The sequence below is a fragment of the Zonotrichia albicollis genome, chromosome 3 (genome assembly GCF_047830755.1).
Source record: "Zonotrichia albicollis isolate bZonAlb1 chromosome 3, bZonAlb1.hap1, whole genome shotgun sequence".
Taxonomy (NCBI): Eukaryota; Metazoa; Chordata; class Aves; order Passeriformes; family Passerellidae; genus Zonotrichia; species Zonotrichia albicollis.
The window spans coordinates 66617362-66641342 of NC_133821.1; the positions used below are offsets into that span (position 1 = coordinate 66617362).

Below are 23981 nucleotides of genomic sequence, written 5' to 3' on the forward strand. Positions count from 1 at the left end.
TATTACCAAGTTTTGCTCAGATTGAAAAATAGTGGAGATTAACAGGACTATTAAGATGGCTATTTTATTTTAATAGATATGCTCATGAGGTTGCCCAAGTAGTTTAAGCTCTGAACTTGTTTCTGAGTACAAGTAGTGAAGGGAACACTCAGTGTTCCTCTTCAGTGGAAAAAAATAAAGCACTTCTGAAGCTCCCAACAGGAAATGCTTGTCCCCTTTCAGCAGAAAAAGAAGATACATCCCTGTTAAGATCTTCTATAGACCTTCTTCTCTTCACTGACCAGACATAGACCTTAGGCACTCATTTCAGGAGGACTTCCTAATTAAAGTACCTAACAGACAAGTACCAGTCATGTACCTATGGTCCTGGATTGAATCACCCCCTGTCTTAAGCTTCTGCAAAGCTCCATTTCAATAGAGGACAGAAAAATGTGCTTCTTTATGAAGCATCATTTCAATGATTTGGGCAGCCTGAGACTTGGAAAATTTGCAGTAAGTCTTCTGACATGACATTCCATAATTTCCTCAATTACACTTTCTCCAGAGACTTGCCCATTTAGTACTTAGAGCTGTGACTTTATAGTTTTGAGCTCAGTTTGACAAGGTTAGAGGAGTAAGCCTGCTATTTCATCTCCTCAACCTTATTTAGAATCCATTATTCCATCTTCCTGAGCAGACATGAACTAGTCGTTTTTTTGCAAACACTTGTAAGTTACATTCTCTAAAAAAACTCTTCAGGCACTAGCACAGGGAGGTTGGCTTTTCTGCCAGTTTTATTTTGCTTTCTCCTTTGTCTCCTACCCAGAGCAGGAGTCATATCTTTTTATTCCCCCTTTCATAAGGTGCTCTGTGAATTCGAAAACTGTGGGACACTAATGCCCAATAATCTGTCTCCTTTTACTGCACACAGAAGGCTCAGAAGGGGTTTGACATCTGCCCTCCAAGAGGCTTCAGCAGTATGGCAGTCTGGGGGACGTGGAAAGGCTTCCAGGGGATAAGTGAAGATGATCACTTAGCTTCACCTGTAGCTCAATTGAAGTGAGTGAGCTGAAGGGCCTTTACCCAAAAATGTAACCATTAAAACTGCTGAAGACTTGTGGAAGAGAGTTTCCCACACACAAGAGATTCCAGGGAAGATAGGGTATTTGCCATCTTGGCAGTAAACAAGAGTTGCTCTTGGCAAGAAGCCTCTCTCCTCAGTTCTTATAACTTGTCTATGACTGCTGTGAGCTACTCTGAAATTTCTTCCTGATGATGTTGCTACACAAATATTTTTCTTTATTAAAGGGAACATTTTCCTTGCAAGAGTTTCACAGTTTACTTGGGCCTGCAAGAAAATACTTCTGTCACTTCTGCAATGAATATGAAATGGCAGACACAGTTCTAAGAACAATTTGAAATTGCATTAATACCCATTCTCTATGGGGTTCAGTGTTATCCTCTTAGTAAACTGTGTGCTCTAAATGTGATAAAAACCAACCAAACAAACAAAAACAACTACTTTTTTTTCTTTATTTTTTTCTTTTTGCATTTCCCACCTCTCTAGTACTTTGAGAAGAATAACATTTTCCTGGCATATTCAATCTTAGTTTCTTATCAAAAAATTGTGTCAAGGCTTTGCATGAGTCTATACAAGATTATTTCTGGGGGCTACAGTCATGGCTGCTTTATTTCATTTAACTGTGGCAGAAAGTTTGAAGGACAAAGAAGCAAAAAAAGGATGGAAACAAAAAAAAATTAATGCAATGCATTATAGCCACATGTTCATAAGTAGGTGGAAAACAAAACCCATATCTTTTCTCCCATGCCTGTCTGCAGCAGAACTTTTTGACAAGGAGCAGACTAGAGTTGGACTGGTACAAAAAAGTCACCCAGGCTCCAGGATTTTGTTAAAGCTTCTGGCAAGAAAAGAAAATCTTTATCTTTGAACAAAAGCACTGATTTTGAAATATGCATTTTGGCTTTTAATTTTGTTTTTAATTCTTCTTTTCCTCCCTGAACACATAGGACAACACATCTAAAACTCAATTCTCTGTGCTTTACTTTTTCAAAATATCACATCTGTAAAAAAGTGAATATGGAAAAGTGCATCAGGAATTTTTTTAATCTAGTGCAGAAGACAGAAGTGCAGGCTACTGTACTCTATTTTGCTGAAATAGAAGGTGATATTTTTAAAAATATTTAATGGGAAAAGATGTTCCAATCTGAGCCCTTTTATACTTTAAAATATCACAGGACACCGTTACATTTTTACCACTTGCTATTGCAGAGGTCAAAGATGAAAACATTCCATCTCTTTCCCAGAGAATACTTTATTCTGAGGGTGAGAAGGCTTAGGGACTTGTGCTTCGTGCAACTATGGGACAGTATCATCTGATTATCAGAGTGCAATGGGCAGTACTGGTGCTTTCTTGGGAAAGTAGCACCAGTTCTTTGATGGGTAGTATTTAAAGCTGGATCAAATCATTATCTGTCTTGTCACAGAAGCTACTGAACATGATATTTATGAAAATCAGTCTTAAATCACATTGTCTTTAAATCCATATATCCTCAGTGCTGAACCCATGAGAGAAAGCTGGCAAACATTCCTGTTGTTGATGGAATGCACCATGGAGTGAGTGTGGACTGAAGATTTAAGTATCTAGTCTTCAGAAATGGGCCTCTCAAAGCTCCCTGAGATACTTAAAATAAAAGAATTAAATTCTCAGCATTTGTTAAAATAATCAGAATACACACTGAAAATAAATATCTTGTCAAGTTGTTTTTTTTCATACTTCTGTAAGTTAACAGTGCTTATTAAATACTGCCCAAGAAAAGCATTTCTCTTCCCTTTAAAGCAAAAGAAAAGGATGATCTCTAAACTGAAGAAAAAAAAATCAGAGCAGGGAAGCATTCTTCCTAATAAGTTTGAAATTTAATAAGCTCTTTTTCCTTTATAATTAAGACAGGGGAAGTGATTTTGCTCGAAATTTATGGATGTTTAGGTCTTCAGGGCAGGCTGGAGACAGGTGGCTGTGTGCATGCTTGCTTACACAACTCTCCTAGGGCAACACAGCCTGACTTGCCAACCTCTGGGCTTGCACTGGTGTGACACTGGTCCACATTGTCAGCCTGATAATTCCTGGAAGCCTGCTCTCTCCTTGAGCCAGACCACAAATTTACCTCATATGGGATTCAATACACAGCTTATCTCAAAGCTCTAGAGCTGGCAAGTAAAGGCAGGTTTGACCACTTCTTGCACCTCCCTGTGAAGCAGATGTGAAATGCTGCCTTTTCAAAAGAGGGGGACACATTTCTTTGCCACAAGGTGTAAAGGTAGGTAGGTTCACAGTTATGCTAACTGCTCCTAACTAGTAGTCTATCATTTTTTCCTGCATCTGCCTCTAGAGAGTAAGATGTGAATGCAGAAAACAAGATTTACTGACAAACCAAAAGGACTTTAGAAATAAGATTTACAGAAAACAAAAACTTAATGTAAAAACAACTAAAGGAAGCTTAAAGTTAACCTATTCAATGTCATGAGAAGCTGCCTTGATCACTATGGATCCCTCTTCTGAATCAATCAAGTATATCTCACCTCCTCTCATAAAAAAGCATCTAAGAAATCCCTTAATCCAAGCTAATGCACCACCTTTTGTCTTCTTCCTTTCTTCTTCTCAGCATCTTGCCACATACCTCCAAATTCCTGTTGGAGCACAAGCTCTTGCACAGCCTTGGAGTAGGGGTGAGGACAGTGAGCCACCAGCTCCCACAGCAGAAAGGCATTTCCACAGGAAATTTGCCAAGAAGTAGATTTGATGCAGGCCATTGCTTTCTGGGACATGTAAAGTAAATTAAAATCATGTCCTTCTCTGGGAGAAAGCTGTAAGCTACACACTGCATTTATTTTGGCAAGTGGTGCAAAGGGGTAATCACTAAGATGCTGCCAGTCTACCATGAAATCATGGTGGAAGCACAAAGATACACAGGACATGACACAGATGTTCAGCATATATAAATAATTCTGAATTTGTTTCCAACCAAGAACTCAGGTTTGAAAAATATTTTAACACTGTAAACTAAGTCCATGCAAACTGATAAATGTTTCTATTTTCAAAGGTATGAGGAAAACATGTTTCTCCTCATAATAAAATAATAAAAATAGAAGGCTAATGCGAAGAGTGGAGCAACAGCTTCTTCTGCAGCTGGTCTGTTAACTTTCATCACAAGCCAGTGGTAGAATCCTCACTAACATCAAAATCATTCCTGGGCTGTCTGTGCCAAGCTTTCCTAGTATCAGGATTTTAGTCTTAATAACTTAAACTTTGAAAGTTCATTTCATTTTGAGGAACAGATGGAGACTCATGTGTTTACTGATATTTCCCCCCATCTGTGATAACACAAGCAGGTTAGAAAATGAGTAGACTTTAAACATAATAGACTAGGAAATTTTAAATAAATGTTTCTGAAGATTCACAAATAAAATGCAGATTCCTTTGTGTATAGTACTACTAGGATACAAACCCCTGATCAGTCTAACTGCAGAAAATAGTCCTATTTCAAGCAAACATTTCTGTAAAGAAAATTACAGTGAAAAAAAAAACAACAGAACTGCAGTTGTTCTAAATTGAATAATAAATACATGCTGAGAAGGGATTTGGGATTACACAAGGCTCATTCCATTTCAGTGGTGCAAAAGATACCAACAGTAGCTCCTTAGAAGGAGAGAGCAGACTAAATCTAGTTAACTTTAGAACATGATCTTGATTCTGTCCTGGCACAGCACTCAAGAGTGTATTCAGGGACAGCTGCTCTTGAGGAGACTGGAGGGAGAGAAAGCAGTGGCAGAATCACTTCCACTGGTGAAAAGCAGCTTGATGCCTCCTATGAGGCTGTTTAAGAGATGGATTGCTTCAGAGCATCAGTGTCTTGGCTCTGCCTCACCCCTCATACCCATTTTCCACCTGCCTGTGCCAAAATGCTGTTCAGCTTGGTGTCTGTGGAACACTGGCTGGAGGAAGATTCGTAATGTCATGACAGATTTTCTGTCACCAGAGTACAACTTGACTGTTGCTGTGAAGAAAATAAAAAAAGCATAAAGAGTGCTGAGAATGCCTGAGTCCAGCTTATGCTGTGAATTACGGATATTAGGAGTTTGGAGCCTTTGAAATCTCCCCTGACAGGGTTTGAGCTACTTTTGGTTTTCTTATGAAAAATCTGCAATTAGATATTTACTCAAAGATGCATTAACTCAGAAGTCCATGGAAAACCACATAAGCAGAGAAGTACATGAAAGGTCACAATGGGTCTGAGATCAAAATATTACCTGAAGTAAGGCATGTTGATAGATGATGACATTTTAAAGGTGCCAAAGTCCCCTTGCAGACCCTCTGAACTTTATTCGTTGTAGAATAATAAAAACTTTAATACTCAAAATTCAAAAACAATAACAAAACACCCTTATCCAAGTCAAACACACTAACAGTGCCTATACCACTAAGTAAACTAAGCAGGGCCAGGGTCTAATGGGCTACAGTCAGCCTGTACAGTAAATTATTAGCAAGTGTTAACTCCCTGGCAGAGATTTGACCAGTGCCTAAGTGCATTTCCAACCAATGCCCTGTGGCAGAAACCCTGTTTTGGGCATGGGCTTCAGTGGACTGGGGCTATGTGGTGCCAGTCAACCTCAGGACTCTCCCAGAACATTTTATCTGCAAGAATAAATGCAGCCTGTAGTTCCAAACCAAAAGGGAAAAAATTAGGCTGCTAAAATCTGTCAGCAGCAGAATTTCTATCTTGCATATGTTTATTTTTTAACTGTGCATAATTTCAAATTGGTTTAAGATGCCAGTTAAAACAGGAATAAATGTCTAGCACTTTAAAGAGAAAAAATGAGAATATTTAATGGAAATGAGTCTGGACCTCTGTTAGGAAGCACTTATTAGATGGAGGTCCTCTCACTAGAAAAGTGGGTCAGACATTCATTATGTGAGTCAGAAAGGCAAAAGAGATCTGAGTCTTGTCTATTCACCCTTAATAATTCCATAGCACATGCATTTGTCTAGATGGCAGCTCTGGTTCTTCTGAAATACCTGGTTGAAGGCTGGATACTGGCAGATGCTGAGCACCCATTATGAAGGAATGGGTAATTTCAGTTCTTGTTAACATCCAAGGTGAAAGTGCTTCCCAGCTGAGGGCCTTGTCTTAAAAAATTTGGTAGCCAGCACCAACAAAACAGATGTCTGTAAGATACACAGACGGGCACAGAGGGTCTCAATCCTGTTTGTTATCCCCCATTTTACTTGATTGTGATCTGGATAAGCATCAACTAGTTTAGTCAAGGCTAATTTCACAAAATATGGTGTTGCTCCTACTTTAATACCTGAAAACCAAGAATAATAAAGAAAAAGTCACTACAGAAAGTGACACTAGGCTCATTTATCAGAATTAGTTGAGACCATTAAGTTTGCTTGCTAGTGATTTGGAGGGCCTTTATTCATCTAGCTACCCTTTGAAGGGATACAATCTCCATTTATTTGAACAGTACAGAACTGTCACTTTTAATTGTCTCAAATATATGAAGGAATTGCTTGCAGAATAGCTGCAGCCAGGAGTAAGGATGCTGCAGATTGTCTAGTAATTAAATGTATCCATCATACAAGATGGAATATGAATGGTAATATTCTGAAGGAAGGAATGAAGCCAGACTAGCAATCTCTTGGGTGACCTGACAAGAGAAATACATCTTTGAGTTGAATATTGCCTAAAGCAGAAACCATCTCTAAACTAATGGAAGAAAGCTAGAGTAACTCCACTAGAAATCATTGGTAAGAAAACTTTGGCAAGCCTTGGGTTTCTTACCTGTACAAAAATTACATTCCACATATGAGAATAAAAATCTCAAAAAAATATCCTAGAAAGAACTAGCAGTTTAACAAAAGTTGTAATTACTTCTGTTGTGGCTATCATTATGTAAAAGTAATATAATCTCTTTAAGGTAAAATCTAGCAGAAAGTATATTTTCTTACAGATTTTCAGGAGAACAAAACATTGTAAGTAAAAAAGAGTTTAGGAAATCAGATTGCTTTAAATCACTAGTCCTTTCCTCTCCAGCACGGTTACATATTTTGCTCTGTGTTAGTCTAAGTTTGAGGGAGATATTGTCCTTTATTTCAGGAGTTCAAGTGCAGTGCACATTGGTAGTTTCCATCTGCCTTTGAGCTCCTGCTGAGCTGCAGTATCTGCAGGTAGGAAGATTAAATAAGTCACACAAGAGCAGAGGAAGAAAACAACACGTTCAGCAAGGCTGTCCATTAAAAGGGCCAGTCTTCTTTCACATAACATTTAACCAGCTTTGACATTGAGAACAGTTCTCTCCTTCATTCTGAAGTCATCCTGAAATGTAAATATCATTGCTTTTTTTTTAAGTAGCCCCCCAGAATATTCCTCAATTAGAATCTCTTTTAAAATATGTTTTTTGTGGCACTACTGGCCATGCCTAGAGCACTATATCCAGTTCTGGGCTCTTCAATGCAAGAGCCCTGGGTATACTGGAGATTCCAGCAAAGGGCCTCTAAAATCATTAAAGGACTGGAGCTCCTCTCCAGTGAGGAAAGGCTGGGAGACCTGACATGGTTCCACCCAGAGAAGAGAAAGCTCAGTATGTATAAAGGCTTTAGGTGAGTGAACAAAAAAGGAAGAACCAGGGTGTTTTCAGTGGTGCCCACTGACAAGACACCAGAGGCAAGGAAAACAACCTGTAACAGAGGAGGTTCTATCTCAACATCAGAAAACACTGAACCCAGTGCCCTGAACTCAGTTTTAAGACTAAAACTCAGATCTTAAATTTTTGCAAAACATTTCTGAGGGTCTTTCTGAGTATTTTAGGAAAATATCCCTTTTATCAAGGGCTTTCCAACAGGTTAGTTTTTCCATTACCAATACATTTCAGAACACTTTCTAAAAGACAAAAGAATCAATATGAAAACTACATCAAATATCACATTGCAAATATGAATCTATAATGGAAGAAGTATTGACATGTGGATTTTTAATTCTACAAGGCTTTTCTTTCAAATTTATCATGGGGTCCAAAAAGAGAAGGTAGTTCGGACAAATCTGACAATTTTCTGCCAAACATACACTAATTTCAACTTTGATGGAAAATACAGAAGGAAAATATAACTTCTGTCTTTATAAAGAGACTGTTAATCTGACTGTCCCTTAAGAAGAGAAAAGGTTACCAGATTTTATGTCTATTCCATTTAAAAATATTAAATATACAAGAAAGGGGAGAGAGTGAAATACTGCAACTTTGCTAAAACCTTTTAAGTACTTGCTTTACAGAGCACATCCCCTCTATGACTTACTTTACTTTAGCACTCATATTTCAGTAATGATGATCTACCTTCCCTGTGCCATGTGGGATGCAATTTAATAACCTTATATAATGATCTTACATAAACTCCATCTTGGCCAAGATTTCCCATTTACAAAGGGATGATTATCCTCTTAAGCAGTAGATCATTTGGGTTCAATTCTGCTTCTACTCAAGCTGAGAAATAGCACGACATAATACTATCAGGACAGATCTAAACGTCTTAACAGACTAGACCTTGATAGCCTGAGGTGCTCCAGATATCTTAAACTGTGATTTCCACCTATCTCCTTTTTCTTTTATGGTTTATAATCAAATCTATATTGACTTTTGACCAATTAGGCTGAATGCTGCCCAGTATTAAGAAAGCACAGCAATCAAAAACCAGTAAGAAATCAAACCCATTCTCCCCCACATTCAAAGTATGACAGATACATACAATCTCAAATGAACTGAGAAGTTTCTTATTTTTCATGGAAAAGTTACACGTCTCAACAAAGATGATCTGGCCTTATCATATACCTTTGAACAAAAGAACTCACAGAACTTAGTCCAGGTTTGCACAAGGAAGAAAGGTAGGACTCTATCCATCTGTAGTATTTTAAAGTGTATTTCCTTCTGAACTCTTCAGCATCTCACAGGGCTAAAAGCTATTCCTTCACACAGAAAAGTTGAAATAGCACAGCAATAGCAGCACTAAAGAATAAACACAGGAGAATGGGCAATGATTCTTTCAGTCACTCTGGATTGCTGCTACAGCATTGGTGTCAGAAATAAGACAGTTAATGGGCCAAGATACCCATCTGTAGGCACAAGGGGTTTTCACTACATCTCTGTTCCTGTGTCCACACCCTCCACAGCCCTACTGTCAATGCTACTCTTCTAGAAATCTCAAGACTATTTTAGGGAAACAAGGATACTTCAAACACAAGTGACAAATGCAATTTTTTGCTGTGCTTTGGTATTTTAATGCTGTAAGGCATTGTTCTTCACACTTCTCTCCATAGCTCTTAGTATAAACATGATTCTGAGTGAAAAATGGAGATACTGTTTGGAGCACTCTGGGAGATGAGGCTTTTAAAAACACTCCATGTATCATGAAGTTAAGAGTTATAGCTGCTGGATTTCCCGATGAGCTGTTTTCTTAATAGGAAATCACTTGTCTTGTAATCAGAAAGCCTACTGGAAAAGAAATCTGCTGTGACAGAATGTAATTTTTCTAAAGAGCTTCTTAAATTTAAGCACAATATTTCATTTAAATCTATTATTTTACTATATTAACTAGAATTGCTCACAAAGGAGTAGTAAGAATAATGCTAACAATGAATAAAGCCAAGACAACTGATTATTTAATTTTAAAATGGAATGATAATTATTTTTAGAAATATCAAAAGGAGTTATGAAAAGTCATTAAACATTTCCACAAAGACTATTTTGTTAGAAACTCAATTCAGAAGTAAATTGATTTTAACTGTCAAATCTGTGCAAAACACAAACTCAGTTCCATTCAGCTGCATTCTCCATAAAACCCTGGTGAAAGGGCCTGTGAAACAGCTTCTGTATCCATCCTAGGGAGGAAAAATCAGACCAGAAAGTTTACACCTTGTGTTCCTGCTTGGCCCACAGGATTTATGGTATGCAGAAATGTGCATGTGGGAGCCAGAAGTCTGCCTGCATTTAATATTACTGGATCCTGAGCAGGGGATCCTAAGCTTTTTCAAGAAAAGCATATTCCTGGCACATAGAAGTGCCCAGCCCTCTGTTACAGACTATTTCTTATCTGTGTGCTCTTCTTTCTTCAGAGATGAAAAAATGGGAAAAATATGATCTACAACACTACACACACTACATCATAAACGGAATCAAGGGGGAAAATACAACAAAGAAAAATTGGAAAAGAAAAGTTGTAGGCTTTCTAGCCATTGGAAAAGACAAAGCATTGGAAGAGACAAACAACTTCGTTCATTTTATCTTACTTTTGTGACCTATGAGAAAAAAAGCCAGGCCAGTTATTAGTGCAGGCCTTGTAGTTAAAGGCTAAACCAATGAGACTACACTGTAAGCTGAACAAAGAGCTGGGAGGTTTGTGACTCCACATTCCTCACCTGATGCTTTGAAATACTGGAGGCATTTTAGCTGTAATACGAAATCTCTAGGATGGTTAACTTGCAAATACTTGTATTATTAAAAAACAAAAAAATGTTTGGGGTTTTAGTTACATGAGGTAAGACTCACAGAAGCAGATGTCAAATTTATAAATTCAAGCTGGAGTCTATGCTGGATTGCTTTTTTCTTTTAAAAACAATTTGGATCATACTTGCCTCTTGCACCATCTTATCACCTAAGGCAAATGTAACTCTGGCACTCAAAAGAGTCAGCACCACAGGTACCTGGACTTTTTGAAAGGAGTTTATAGTTTCAGTGGACAATGCCAAGTGGACTGATTATAGCCTTATGGTAATTGTTGGCTTTTCCCCAACAGACTGCTTTCCTATGTCAGTCTGCTAAACACAATCTCATTATTTAGTTTTAAGCACAGGACAAGTAATTTTTTACTCAGGAAAAAAAATGTAGCTATTTTTCATTAAATTTCTAACTTGTTTTCAATATAAAATTTTACATCCTACATTTCTTTATTGAATTCAGTGAAGAGCTGTAAATCATTGTCTTGTTAAAGAACTGAGATTGACACTAATGACAAAAAAACCCTTCACTTTTTTTTGATCTGTTTCTTATTTGTAAAAAAAATTATTATGTTCTGAGTTAAGACTATATTCTGATCAGTCCAAGCAAATGATTCCATAGGATTTTGACTACCATTTCCCTTCAAAGTCTCTCACAGACTACCAAGGCAGAAATATGGGAATAACAAAATTATTACACATCACTTATGTTTGCCTTGCAGACCTCCAGGCATCCATGTAAGCCTCCACTCTCAAATTCATTCATTGCCACAAATTTAGCTGACATTTTGAACATACTTCCAACATATTGGAAGAGTTGTAGATCTTTAGTCTTTCTTGCTATTCTTACAAACTTATAAACATTCTTATAAACTCAAGGTCAGATAAGAGATGGGTCCCCTTTCTCTCTAATAAAGCCAGGGACTTGAAGGATATAATGCAAGTTTATCTGAGCCTATAAAAATGTCTAGTACATTATCATAAAAATAATGATTCTAGATTTAGTTTTTCTCAGAATAATGATTCTGGATATTATTCACTTACTGTAACAAAAAAGTGAATTCTTTCATTAACTTTAATAGAAACAAGCTTTTTTGCCCTTTACCTCAGCTTTAAAAAATGAGCTATCATTGGATAATATTGTTCATGTAACATTTCATTCTCATCCTAATTTTGTGACATTAAAAGAGACAGTGATTTGAGATTAACGTAGCTGTATTTTTCTTTATGAATGGGTCACAATAATATTGCAATTATTTTTCATTATTATTGCTTTGCAAAGTGTAGCAAAATCATCATTCTCCTCTGTACATAAACACAGTCTTGACTAGTATTCAGTGACATCAAGCGTAAATATTCCAGGTGTCAGAAAAAAATGAGGTGACAAAATGATTTTGAGTCATAAGTTAAATCAAGTTTCATAAAAGAAATTTAAGAATCTCAGTATAGTTGTCTTTTCCATTATCACACAGTATATGGGATATTGGAACTACATCTATCTCTGACATCTAACAGAGCATACCTCAGCATTTAGGAGTGAGCTTCTGAATACAATTGTGTGAACAATTGATTTTTCAGTGACTGACTGTTGAACCGCAGTATTGAAGACAGTTTGATCAGGTTGAGCTGCAATCAGAAATTAAAAAGATACTAGCATGCAGTTTTTTTGCATCTGAAATAAAACCAGAAAAAAAGATATTTGTTCATATGGCATGATTTAAGCTAAACACTTGTAATAAAAGGAAAGGAATCAGAGAGCAGGGAGATCAGCAGGAGCACACCCATTTTGAATTGAAGAGTGAAGGTATTTACCCAGCTGGCAAAAGACTAAGATGAGCACCAACACTAAGAGTTTTCAAAACCACCTTCCCCTCATTTCAGGAAAATGCACTAAACATATGTTCTTGTTTTCATGTGCAGTAATTTGTTTGTTTAAAGGCCTTTCCTTTTCCAATCAGAAAAGAAAAGATATTTCCTATCTGAATCTATTTGTTAAATTTGGTAAATTGTGGTTTTCAAGACTTTTGGGGAATGGTCATTTTACATCATCTACCACTGTAATTTTAAAATCATAATTAAATCTTGATATATTGAGGTCTTTTGTGGGGAGAGAGTTGTTGGGGTTTTTTTAGAAAGCTAAAAATATTATGTCTCTTGATCTGATGATAATAAAAGATTCTAGGAGTAGCATAGGGTGAAGTGCTATGCCAGTGAGATATAGTCTTTCAAAGGGTCGATCAGTGAAGGAAACCTGTCAGCATATCTGTTATCCCCAGAATCTTATCTGTATATTGATTTTCATGTGAAAACAAAATTGGGCCTTCAGATTATGTATGGACAATTGACTTAATATGTATGGACAATTGACTTAATGTGACCTTTGGCCTAGAATAAAGAAGACTTTTCTGTTACATTTGTGGCTTGAGGGCTCATGGCCCTACTGCGTGACATAAGCACGCCCAGCCGAAAGTGCAGTCACTGCCCAGCAGACTACAAATTTCAGCCAAAAAATAGAAACTGAGCACAGATCTCCTAAACAGCCAACCCAATAGCCATTCACAGTGTCTCTGTTTGATTTCTACTCCTTATCTGCATGGCAGTACAAAAAAAACACCATTAAGGCAAAGGTTTTAATAGTTTTAATTATCTTCAGTGCCAGACATAATACTGTGAGGATATATTGCATATGAGGCACATAACAGAAGATACCTGAGCAAATAGTACCTGGTCAGCCATGCAGAGGCAGAATATTAATCTTGGCACGTCTCACAATGGCATGGTTTTCTTGCCATAATGAAAACAGTAATTTCACTGATTTACCAGATTTAGGCTACTGATACATGAGAAAGTGACTCTTGGGAACCAATTAAATACCATTTATTTACTGGGTATGCAGAGAATGAAAGATTAAGTGCAAACTCTAAATTACCTTCAGTTTCTTAAAGGCAGTAGAAGGTAAGTGCAGCAACAGGGATGCAACTTGCAAAAAGGCTAAACCATCAGCTGGAAACATCTGGAAGAAGAGTCAGTGAGATATTTGCTCTTAAATTAGTTCAACTCTTGATGAGTCTATGCAATTAACTTGGCTTTTTTATCTTCTCATGCAATTGAGTGCTTCAATACAGATTTAGCTATGTAATTACTCAACAGAATAATTACTTAATTGCTTAACTTGAATATTAACAGCCAAGTATTATTAGCTAAATAAATAAATAAATAAATATCAGTTTTCTAAATCCCAGCAGTACCCCCAAAAACACATTAGCTAGAAACCTGGACAGACTTACCCTTATTTGTGGTCATTTGTTCAATATGTATGCTTCTTCAAGTAGTCCCTGATCATTAACTTTTTTTATTTATAAAGCCTGTGAAGTTGCAAAATAGAAATACCTTCACTCCAAGCAGAAATTACTCATAATAATACTGTTGCAGTAGTTCAAGAAACTTATTGGTTTGTAGCAGTCAGGAACCCAAGATATGTTTGAAAGGTACATCAAGTTCCGGCCACTGAAGTATTTTTTACTGTACTCTCCAGAGCAATAAAATCAACATAGAAGTGGGCAGAACACACCTTCCATACAAAGAGAGAGCAAACTCATACTAGTGTTTTTCATTTAAACTCTGCCTTTAGACATCCCAAACTCCCTTTTTAAGGCATTAGTAGTTTTGGTGTGCTTTTATCATGGGTAATCTGCATCTCTAAATTTTAAAGATATATGATGGGTGTATTCCAATTAATAAATAATATTGAAGATGTTAATAACACCAAAGATGTTCATTTGCATCAGATGTCTTTCTAGTGCCCCTCCCTTTCATTTAACTACTTTTTGGTGAGGCATATCAGCAATTTCCTTTTCTTAAATGCTTAACTAAGATAATTTTCTTAATCTTTAGCCTGTTACTTTTAGGCTGTTTAGTATTATGCTGTACAGCAAAATCCTTCTGACACAAACAGCTAGCTTCAATGATGGATTAATATATCAAGGACATCAGCTCAGGTGTGCAGAGCACCCTTGCTGCTGCAGACTGCTTGAATTCCATAGAGAAATGTGAACAGATAGGTTGTTTCCAGCTGAATATAGCAACATAGGAAAGAGCAGTGCAGTGTTTTCATTTCAAGTTAAAAGGTAACAATCCCTTATTGTGATCAGTTACTTAAAGGCTGCTTTCAAGCTAGCTTTGCAGTCAAAAATTTAATTCTTTTTCTAAGAGATCATGAACCAGTTCCTTGAGTGAAAACAAGCATACCTGAACTGAGTGTACTTGAGTATAAAAATGATGGTTCATTTACAGGACAAACAAATTAAAAGTAATATATCTGATGGAACTCTAGCCTTGATGGATGTAGGTAAATAAAAGTTGACATTTAGTGCTAGTTTTGTCACAGGAAACATAATGCAGAATATAGGCCAAGATGCATTACAAAACTATCACAGTTTTAAATGCAATACCCAAACATGTTCCAACCCAGTGTGAGGCTTCTGTCTTTGGAGTGTTCTCTGTTTTTCAGCCCTGACTAACTTCAGCCATTGAACTCCAGTTATGAATGGTGAGATGACGGAATCAGGGCCAAGTGTGTACCTTGCATTGTTACTATGGTATACATACCATAAAACTGCACACTATGTTCCAGGCCCACAATCTGAACTTTTTATTGTTTTGTTGTTGTTGTTGTTTGGTTTTTTTTTTTTAAGAAAATAAAATGTATACTGTGCATACTGTCTATTAGTTACTCCTTTGATAAACAAACATTGCAATGAAGTCAACATGGCCTTCTTGCTCCAATTCCTATTTCTCTTTTTCACCACTCACTACTTCACTATCATTGTTTCCCCTTGATCAACCCAGGACGGTTTTCCCAAGTCTAGCAGAGATTTTGCATGAGCAAAGCAAACAGTATTTGATCCCAACAAATTAGACAAAAGACAAAAAATTAAATTAGTAGTGTATACTAACTGCTCTCACATGAGTCACTTTCTACATCCAGTAAGACTCTGCATCCAAACCTTGAATGTCTAGTGTCTGACATGTAAATTATCTGAGCACATCTTAGTTGCTGTTCATGTGATGGAGGAAGGAAAACAGGCAGCTTCATTCACTTTTAGGCAGACTCAGCACCTTATTGCATTCACAACCTACACAAGCTGTTTCCTCCCTCCATGGTGTTATTCTTCCATGGAACCAAAGGACACTCTGCTTTCTGCACCCACAGAGAAGACAAATGCTGCTCTACCTATGGACTGCAAAGGAGGGAAGGAGGGAGGGAGGGAGAGAGAGCTTTGTGCCTTCCCTGCTTCTCCCTCACTCCAACTTTGTGCTCTGGCCAGATGCAAGGTGACTCTAAGCAGTTACATGTGTGGACTTAAAGATTACAAGACAGAAAGAAAGTGGATGGTCCCCTTTTTTTCCTCCTCCTGTATATGGAACTCCTTTCTGTCTTTCCTGGGTGCTCCCTCTGTAGACTGACGATCAACAGGTCAGAGGAGACAGAAAGGCTTTTTACCTGCCAACCCCAGAGTTCAGGATGTGTTGTTTCTCCTGCAGCAGTTGATGACACCCTAACAACCTTAGCAGCACTGGAGCTGCATTCCTACGCTGTAACAGGGGAAGCAGGACCAAGAGCCTGAACTAAGGTCTTGGCAGGTAAGTGAAGGAGCAACCAGTATCAAAGAGCTTCGTTTGCAAGTGTACGTCTCTGTAATGTTTAAGTCTTAATATGTGCTCTGCTTTACCTGGGAGCTTAAACTTCCAGTTTTCAGAAGAGTATTTGAGAATACCTATTAGCTCTGCCAAATGCTTGAAAAAAATGTTGAAGACACTCATAAATGCAGAGAACCTATAAAGGAAGATTATTTACGCTAAAGATGTCTCAGAGCTGGGATATCTTCTTAGAGCTGAGCAGGAGTTATTTAGATTAGTGGGGGAGGGAAAAGCTTTATGCTACAAACATATTTTTGTAGCAACACTTACAGCGACTGGGACCATCATTGTATGGTGAATACTTAATATTCAAAATATGAGCTCTTGAGATTAGAAGGGGGATTTTTGGCTTGGTTGCTTGTTTTCTCTCAACCGGACACATGGGGAACACCTGATGAAAGGAAATTTCCATCTCCTTACTACATTCCACTTCTTAAGCTTAATTATCAGAACCAGGTTTTCCACATGAATATCTATGTCACTCAAAACATACTTTATTTCAGTAGTTATCAGGAATTGTGGGTTTGCTGGCAATACCCTATTCCAGAAGATTCACAGAGAACACACACAGAGGAAGTCTTTACCACTACAGCAAATCTGATTTAAAAGATATTTGCAAAAAAAAAAGTGATTCTAGTTAAAGAAGCAAAAAGCCATTAAAAACATCCTTGCATAAAGGAAGCCTTTCTTTTCCTTGCTTATGGTAATATGAGGGTAATGGATGCCTTTCTGCTCAGAGGCCAGTATGTTTTACCTTTTGGAATGGAAAACAAATTTAGGTCAGAAGAGGAAATCATAAGGAGCTGCCACATGCTAAGTTCTGAATCTGAGCCATCTACTGCCACTGTATCTTGGAGAGAGAAAAGGGAACATTCATAAAGCCTGAAAAACTATCCAGAACTGGTGGGGCATCAAAGCCCCATCAATATCCAGTTCAGATATTCATATCTCCCCTACTCATACTGTTCCTAGTATTCTCAGTTAACTAAGTGAAATCACTCCAAAAGTGACTTCTAAGTATTTGCCCATCTTTCAGAGGATAAACTGTGAGCTTCTAAAACACTGCATGTGCTAATAGCAACTGTAAATAAATATTCATCATAGTTCAGGGGAAAAGTCATTATAAAAACTTTTCTCCAAAATTTTAGACACAAGAGTTAAAAATGATACCCTATATTGGTCTATATCTTTTAAAAGTTTGCATTACTATAGTCATTGTTTTAAATTAACTTTCTCTAGACAAAATAAAGTGTTGTACTACATTGCAGCCTCACTGTTAGGAATGAAGATAGAGGAGACAATGCAGGAAGGCCAACACATACGACCAAACTAGAGAGTATCCAGGTCATAGAAGAATGGTAAGTTGATCAAACTGTTATCTAATAAGTGTTTTGTCCTTAACTAATATCAAGAATTGTCTTGGGTTTAATTCTTTGGGAATGTCCTTTTCATTGCTTTTCCTCAAAAAAATTCTATACAAAAGGAAGCAAAATCTGTCCTGACAATTAAATGACAGCAGAGACATTCACACGTCAGGTTTATTTACAGTTTCTTATTTGTGGGAAAGAACCATGGGGAGAAATAGACATAGACAGTTCCATATGTAGGTCTCTGTAAGAATCCTCTGCTGCCTGTGAGAGCACTTTTTCCTGTCTCTCCAGAAAAGAAGAAAAAATAATAGTCACAAGTCCAGATTTTTAATTTGGCTACCTTTCATAAAGCATCTTGAACTATGGTTTCACTGGAGTTTAAAAAAAGCCACATACCTTGCAAACTAGGTTAAACACACAAAGTCTGAGCTTCTACTTCTGTCTAAAGCTTGGGCCCATGTTTATTATGTGGGGGAAAATGGTAATCTGTCAGGGGACCTGAGTTCTCTAATCATATAAGAAGAAAATTCAAACTTTAAAGGACATATATGATGAAAAAAACAAAACACAAACAACTCATTGCCTTTATTGCTAATCATCTTCTTTTATGAGAAGACAATATCATAAATTTCTACAAAATACGATAGTGAAGAACTTCCCAACAGACAATAAGGGAGCCCAGGTTGTTTGTCAGCCCCATTCAGCTCAGCAGGTTCTTTGAACTGTCCTCAGCAGAGAGCGCAAAGTCCTGAGAGGACTGTTCACCTTAAAATCTGTGTTTAAATTTCTTCATTCAGTTTACAATTACTTTACAGTTAAACAATTTGTGATTTATCACTATTAGCTTCCCATCATCCAGTCTACCTTGCATATAGAGTAGGAGTTGATAAATTGACTGGAACAGAAATTATGTAGACAAATGTCACTTATTGTGCGTCATGATAACACAAACAGTAATGACAACAGTTAGTAAAGCTCTTGTGTTGGATCAGGAAGGAGAGGGCAAGTGCTCAAAATTAAGTTTGAAGCTATATTAAAATTGTTGCTAAGTAAACTGGAGAATTACGTTCTTAAGCTGTTCATTGGTACATTAATTGATGCCAGTAAGTCTTCTGATCACTTACCCAGTGCATCCACTGGTAAAAGCAAGGATGTAGTTTCCTTCAGGAAATGGAAATAAGGACTTTTCCCCATTTCTTCTCTTTCCTGTTTTTTCAGCAAAATCCATCACATTTCATGCCAAAAGATCATCATTCAGGTCAATAGCATGAAACAGAGGGAAGCTTAGCAACCCTTATGTACAAGCACAGAAATATGCTAATTTAAAATCTCTCTGAATTACTACTTTGTTTGGCCTCATTAGTATGCTTTTGGCTGCCAAGAGCTTTTTGTTTTTCTTGTTCCTCCTAAACCAAATCGTGTACAGTCACCATCAGAGGCAGGCAGGGACATCAGGTGTCATCTAAACCCTTCACGAAAGAGAGTCTGTTTCCAGTTTCCTGGAATCTCCTTTAACTCCAGAGGCAAGAATTCAGTGCTGTTGTAGGATTTTGTCTTTGAGCCACTTGGCTAAGAACACCAGCAGAAAACTCATAAAAAGTCAAGTACTTGTCTCATTAAATACATTTAGTGGGCTATTGGGATAATGAATGCACAAGTGAAGAGCAAACAAATTTCCCCTGTTATTGCTGAAGTTGTTTTGCTTCCAGGTTTTTTTTTGCTCTCCAGTTTTTTCAGTCCAAGGTGAAAACCTTGGATTAAAGTGCAGTCAAAAGGAGAATTTTTGGATGAATATATGAAAACACTGTTGCAAAAATAGAAGCATATTTGTAATGATATTTTCTTTTGCAGCCAAAACCCTACTGCAGATGAAATTTTGTCTTGGGCTCAGAATTTTGACAAGATGATGAAAACACCAGCTGGGAGGAACCTTTTCAGAGAGTTTCTTAGAACGGAGTATAGTGAAGAGAACCTGCTTTTCTGGCTTGCATGTGAAGATCTAAAGAAGGAACAGAACAAGAAAGTTATTGAAGAAAAAGCAAGACTTATATATGAAGATTACATTTCTATACTATCACCAAAAGAGGTAAAGCTGTAAATGCTGCGTTTGCATTTTCTGTTATCCCAGCAGGAATGTTATACACTGGACTGCCTGGTGAGGGTCTGAAAGTCTGTCAGATGAAAGTCTTATTATGAGCATTAAATCAGGAAAAGAAGGGACAGAGACAGTAGAGATGCAGGCACTGGGCCATTTAGCATTACCAGCCACAACACACCCAAGTTCTCTATAAGGCTTAAGAAACTCCAGTAAGAGAAAGCTGAGAAATAGGTTTGCCTCTTTAGTAATGCTACATGTTGGACAGAGAGAGGAAATAAGTAATGCAAATGCAAATTGATTTCTGGAGAAAAAGCACCAAACTGAAGGAATTTAAATCAGAATTTTTATAGATTTATCTGCTGCTACAATTTTCTGGGAGAAAATCTGAATTTCCACTGGTTATTCCTATGTGAGAGTCCAAGAATGAAGATGACATATTTTATCTAATGAAATGTGTAATATCTAGGGAATTTTATAAAATTTTATTCAACCCTTTAATTGAAAGAGAAAAATTTTAAAATTATCTTCACCTGTAGTAAAGAAAAAGCATCCCTATCAAACCATGTTTTATAGTACAAAGAAATACATAAATATATAAGCACTATAGAGTTTTTCTTAGGCCACATCATGTACTTTTCTTTGCCTTGTCTTTGTGCATTGCATTTGAATTTCTACTCAATGGCATTATGCTAATTTATGCTCACTGTGGAACTTCCTTTCTACATTTTACTTTTTCACTACATTCAGTAATAATTTGCAACTTCATTCATATGAATGAAGCCAAAAGTGAATTATAGCTCCATTATTTTCTCTTGTGCCATAGTATCTACTTTTACTTTGGAGTGAAATACAATTGCCAATACAGCGAGCTAATAATAAGTTTTTACTCTAATATTCTTCTATATTTTTACCATATAGGTATGTGATGAATGCTCATTTGTCTTTTTAAGCTAAGGCAAATCAGCATTTAAAATTCAAACACTAACCAAGCATTGTTTAACAGAGCTACTCACAAACTTGGTGCACTGGATGCATACAAATCTCATCAACCCGGTTGCTCCTGCCCATACTGGAAATCTTAGGAGGCAAAAAAGAACTGTTTGCAATGCATTAGAACAGCATGGGAACTGAAAAATTCTTGTTCATTCAAGCATCCCTTTCCAGATGTTACCTTTTGGCAGAAGAGCTGATATATTTAGCATGACTGGTACAATAAAGAAGTTATTGAGGCAGAAGGTCTTAGTGTTCTAAACAGATACTTGGTATTCATCTGTTTAGCAAAAAAATACCTTTAGTAATTACAACTAGTTTTGCCATCTGGCTTTAGTGAGTCACTGAAAAAATACAATGCAAATTAACAGTTCCATAATTAATTTTGGTTTTTGCATTCTCTGAGTGCAATTAAGTTTTATTATGCTCAGTGGCTCAAAACCCCACTATCCTGCCAAATTTGAGGGCTTTTTTATCCCAGCTATTATGTTTGATATTGAAGAACCAATTAGCTGCACAAACTGTTTTTGTTGATATAAATGTGTGTGCCTGGGTGTCAGGGGGCGAATTGCTTAAATCTTAGTGTCCTTTCTGTGCTGTAGAGATGCAATGGTTTGGGCTTGAAATCTGTTCAAACACATTCTGAAGGCACATGGTTGCAACACTGCCACTCAAAACTGCCTTAGTACTGTACTCCTGCCTACACTCACTGGCTGAGCAGCACCACTGGTCTCTCATAGCTGTGCCTTGTGACTGACAACCAAGTGAGAGCAAATATTAGAGGAGACAGCTTGTCTGCTCTGTCAGTAGCATACTCCAGTATGCTAACAAAACAACAGTGCCAGATTCTACAGCTGGTAGAATCTGAAGAGAGAATGAAAATGTATATTTACTTCTCAGTGCTGTACCATACTATATGACAACACATCAGCATTTTTCAAAGACTTTGTTTCACCATGTATGAAAGCACAGGCTCACAAATCCAAACATATTCTGAGTTTTCATCTTGGTTACCATCCTTTGTGTATCAAGGTTGAAGTGAACCCTTCAGACAGTATGAGTATCTTTGTACAGTTGCAGAGCCGTAGGGTTCAGATTGCACCTTGATGTAAATCACAGTTTCTTAACTGATCTCTTCTTGACATTTATCTACTTTTAGCCCTTTTCTTCTTAGCTGAGTAAACCTTTGCTGTCCCAGTGGGCCTTGCTGCTACTGCCATTTCATTTAATCCAGAACGCATTAATTTACTAGGTTTTATAGCATTTTGTGGATAAACTGTACATTCACTCAAATTTCTAAAGGATATTCTAAAATCATCTGGGCATTCATCCCAAGCATAATATGGCCTTTTCTGCCTGCCTAAGCACAGGAGTTCATCACAAATGGTAAGTAAATGAGAAGCTAAAACTGAAACTTGCTAACAACTTCAATATGGATATATGATCTCCTGAAAGTATGAATTACCAGATGTTAAAGAGTTCTGACAAGAAGAAAAAAATCTGATGGAAATAGTTAATAATAATGGGGAGATTAACACAATAAAAATTATAAAAATCCCTGGGTAATTTGTAAGGAACAAATGTAGTGCCTGAAAAAGAAACAGGAAAAAAAAATCTCTAGGGCAGCCAGATAAGAATGATGAGTAGAAATCTTCAAAAAGTTTAACCATAAATGCTCAGAGAAAAACCTGCAGCTCTCTGAATGAGGGTAATTCAACATTCATTTCAGAGATACATTTTTAAATGCATACAAATTATTTTTAAGGTAAAACAATATGTTTTGGAAAACTGCAGTTGCACTGCATTTAATCTGCTATACAGCTGCATTTCATTGCACAGATCTTAAGAGGGATGCAAAGACCAAGTCAAAACTGAAATAGAGGTGATGGTCTCAGTGCATTACCCAGTAATTGTGTGATGGTTCTGAAAGAAGCACAGAGCACTACTGAGTAACTGATAAACTCAGCATGTTCAATGGAGCCCTGAGAAATAAAGAGACATATTACAGCTTTTCCAATGTTATTGTTTCATTATTCTGTGCTCATCTTCTTCAGGTTAGTCTTGATTCCCGGGTGAGAGAAGTGATCAACAGAAACTTGTTGGATCCAAGCCCTCACATGTATGAAGATGCCCAGCTCCAGATATACACCTTGATGCACAGAGACTCTTTTCCAAGGTTTTTGAACTCTCAGATTTATAAGTCTCTTGTTGAAAGTATTACAGGCTCTACTTCTGAAACTTAGTTTTAATTTTCAAACAAAATAACTTGGGGTTTTTTTTTTTTGGGTGGGTGGGATGGAAGAAAATTAGTTTAATAACATCTGGAGCTGGGTTCCTGGAGAACTACAGTTTAGCACTACTCAGGCTACTGTGAAGAAAAAAAATACATATTACAGTCTCTGTCTACATTTTTACCAAGGTCCTCCTTGCTCAAGATGGCGTGGGAGGGGATCAATGGATTTGCCAAAATACATTTGTTTCACACTCCTTTTACCCTACTGCAGTCAAGATTGCAATTATGTATTTGTAGTTTTATGAACAATCTCCTTGTGTATCCTCACACTGCATGTGCAAGGTAAAACTGCTTCAGTTACCACTTAGTTGTTGCAATATTTAATCCAATAATATAAATTATAGCTGTATTTAAAAACTTTTTTTTTGTGCAATACAGTCCTATGGTATATAGAAACAATTACAGCAAACCAAAAAGAGGCTTGCATTTTTTAACATCACTAACTAAAAAGCCAATTTTTAAGGTGTAGCATTACTCTACATGCTCTACTGAGTACAATACACTGACTTTTTGAAGCCAATATTTCTGTACAGAGAAAAAGAGCTATTTATCACTGTTTATTTAAAATAAATCAAGCGGAGGATTCCTCTGGTTGTTCACTGCCAAAACTGTGGCATTTTCATTACAGAGTTTGCAATGTCAAAGAAAAAGAAAAATAAAAGGAGAAAAATAAAGCACAAATCACTTAAAGGGATCCATTTCTGGGTGACACAATCTATGCGCTGATATTGCTTAATTGTTAAAAGAACAAAGATTTTCAATGTACATTTCAGATGTCAGATACTGTAATTGATTTATTAAAGACTGGCTATCCAGTTCTAACACTGTTGTATAATGTTATGTACTTCAGAAAAAAAAAAGAAACAAGAAACAACACAAAAAGCTTGATAATTTAGTTTTTTGAATAAAGAAATTTAATAAAAGATTGCCTACATGTAGCATTTTAGAGCATTTTAGAACATTTTGATGAACTGCATCTGTTCTGTAAGAT

At 36.9% G+C, this 23981-nt stretch overlaps 1 protein-coding gene across 6 annotated transcripts in view; it reads left to right on the plus strand.

Annotated features, from left to right (window-relative positions):
- RGS17 (regulator of G protein signaling 17) overlaps window positions 1-23922 on the plus strand; it is a 68104-nt gene extending 44182 nt beyond the window's left edge. For 4 of the 6 annotated variants that reach the window (XM_074537712.1, XM_074537710.1, XM_074537714.1 and 1 more), the window contains 3 exons: window positions 17508-17597; window positions 19461-19695; window positions 22752-23922. In XM_074537712.1, coding sequence (XP_074393813.1) covers window positions 17508-17597; window positions 19461-19695; window positions 22752-22940 — 514 coding nt within the window. In that variant the 3' untranslated portion in view covers window positions 22941-23922. The remainder of the gene's footprint in view (window positions 1-17507; window positions 17598-19460; window positions 19696-22751) is intronic. The other 2 variants (XM_074537713.1, XM_074537715.1) reach the window with 1 other exon arrangement.
- The last annotated feature ends 59 nt before the right edge of the window (window positions 23923-23981 follow it).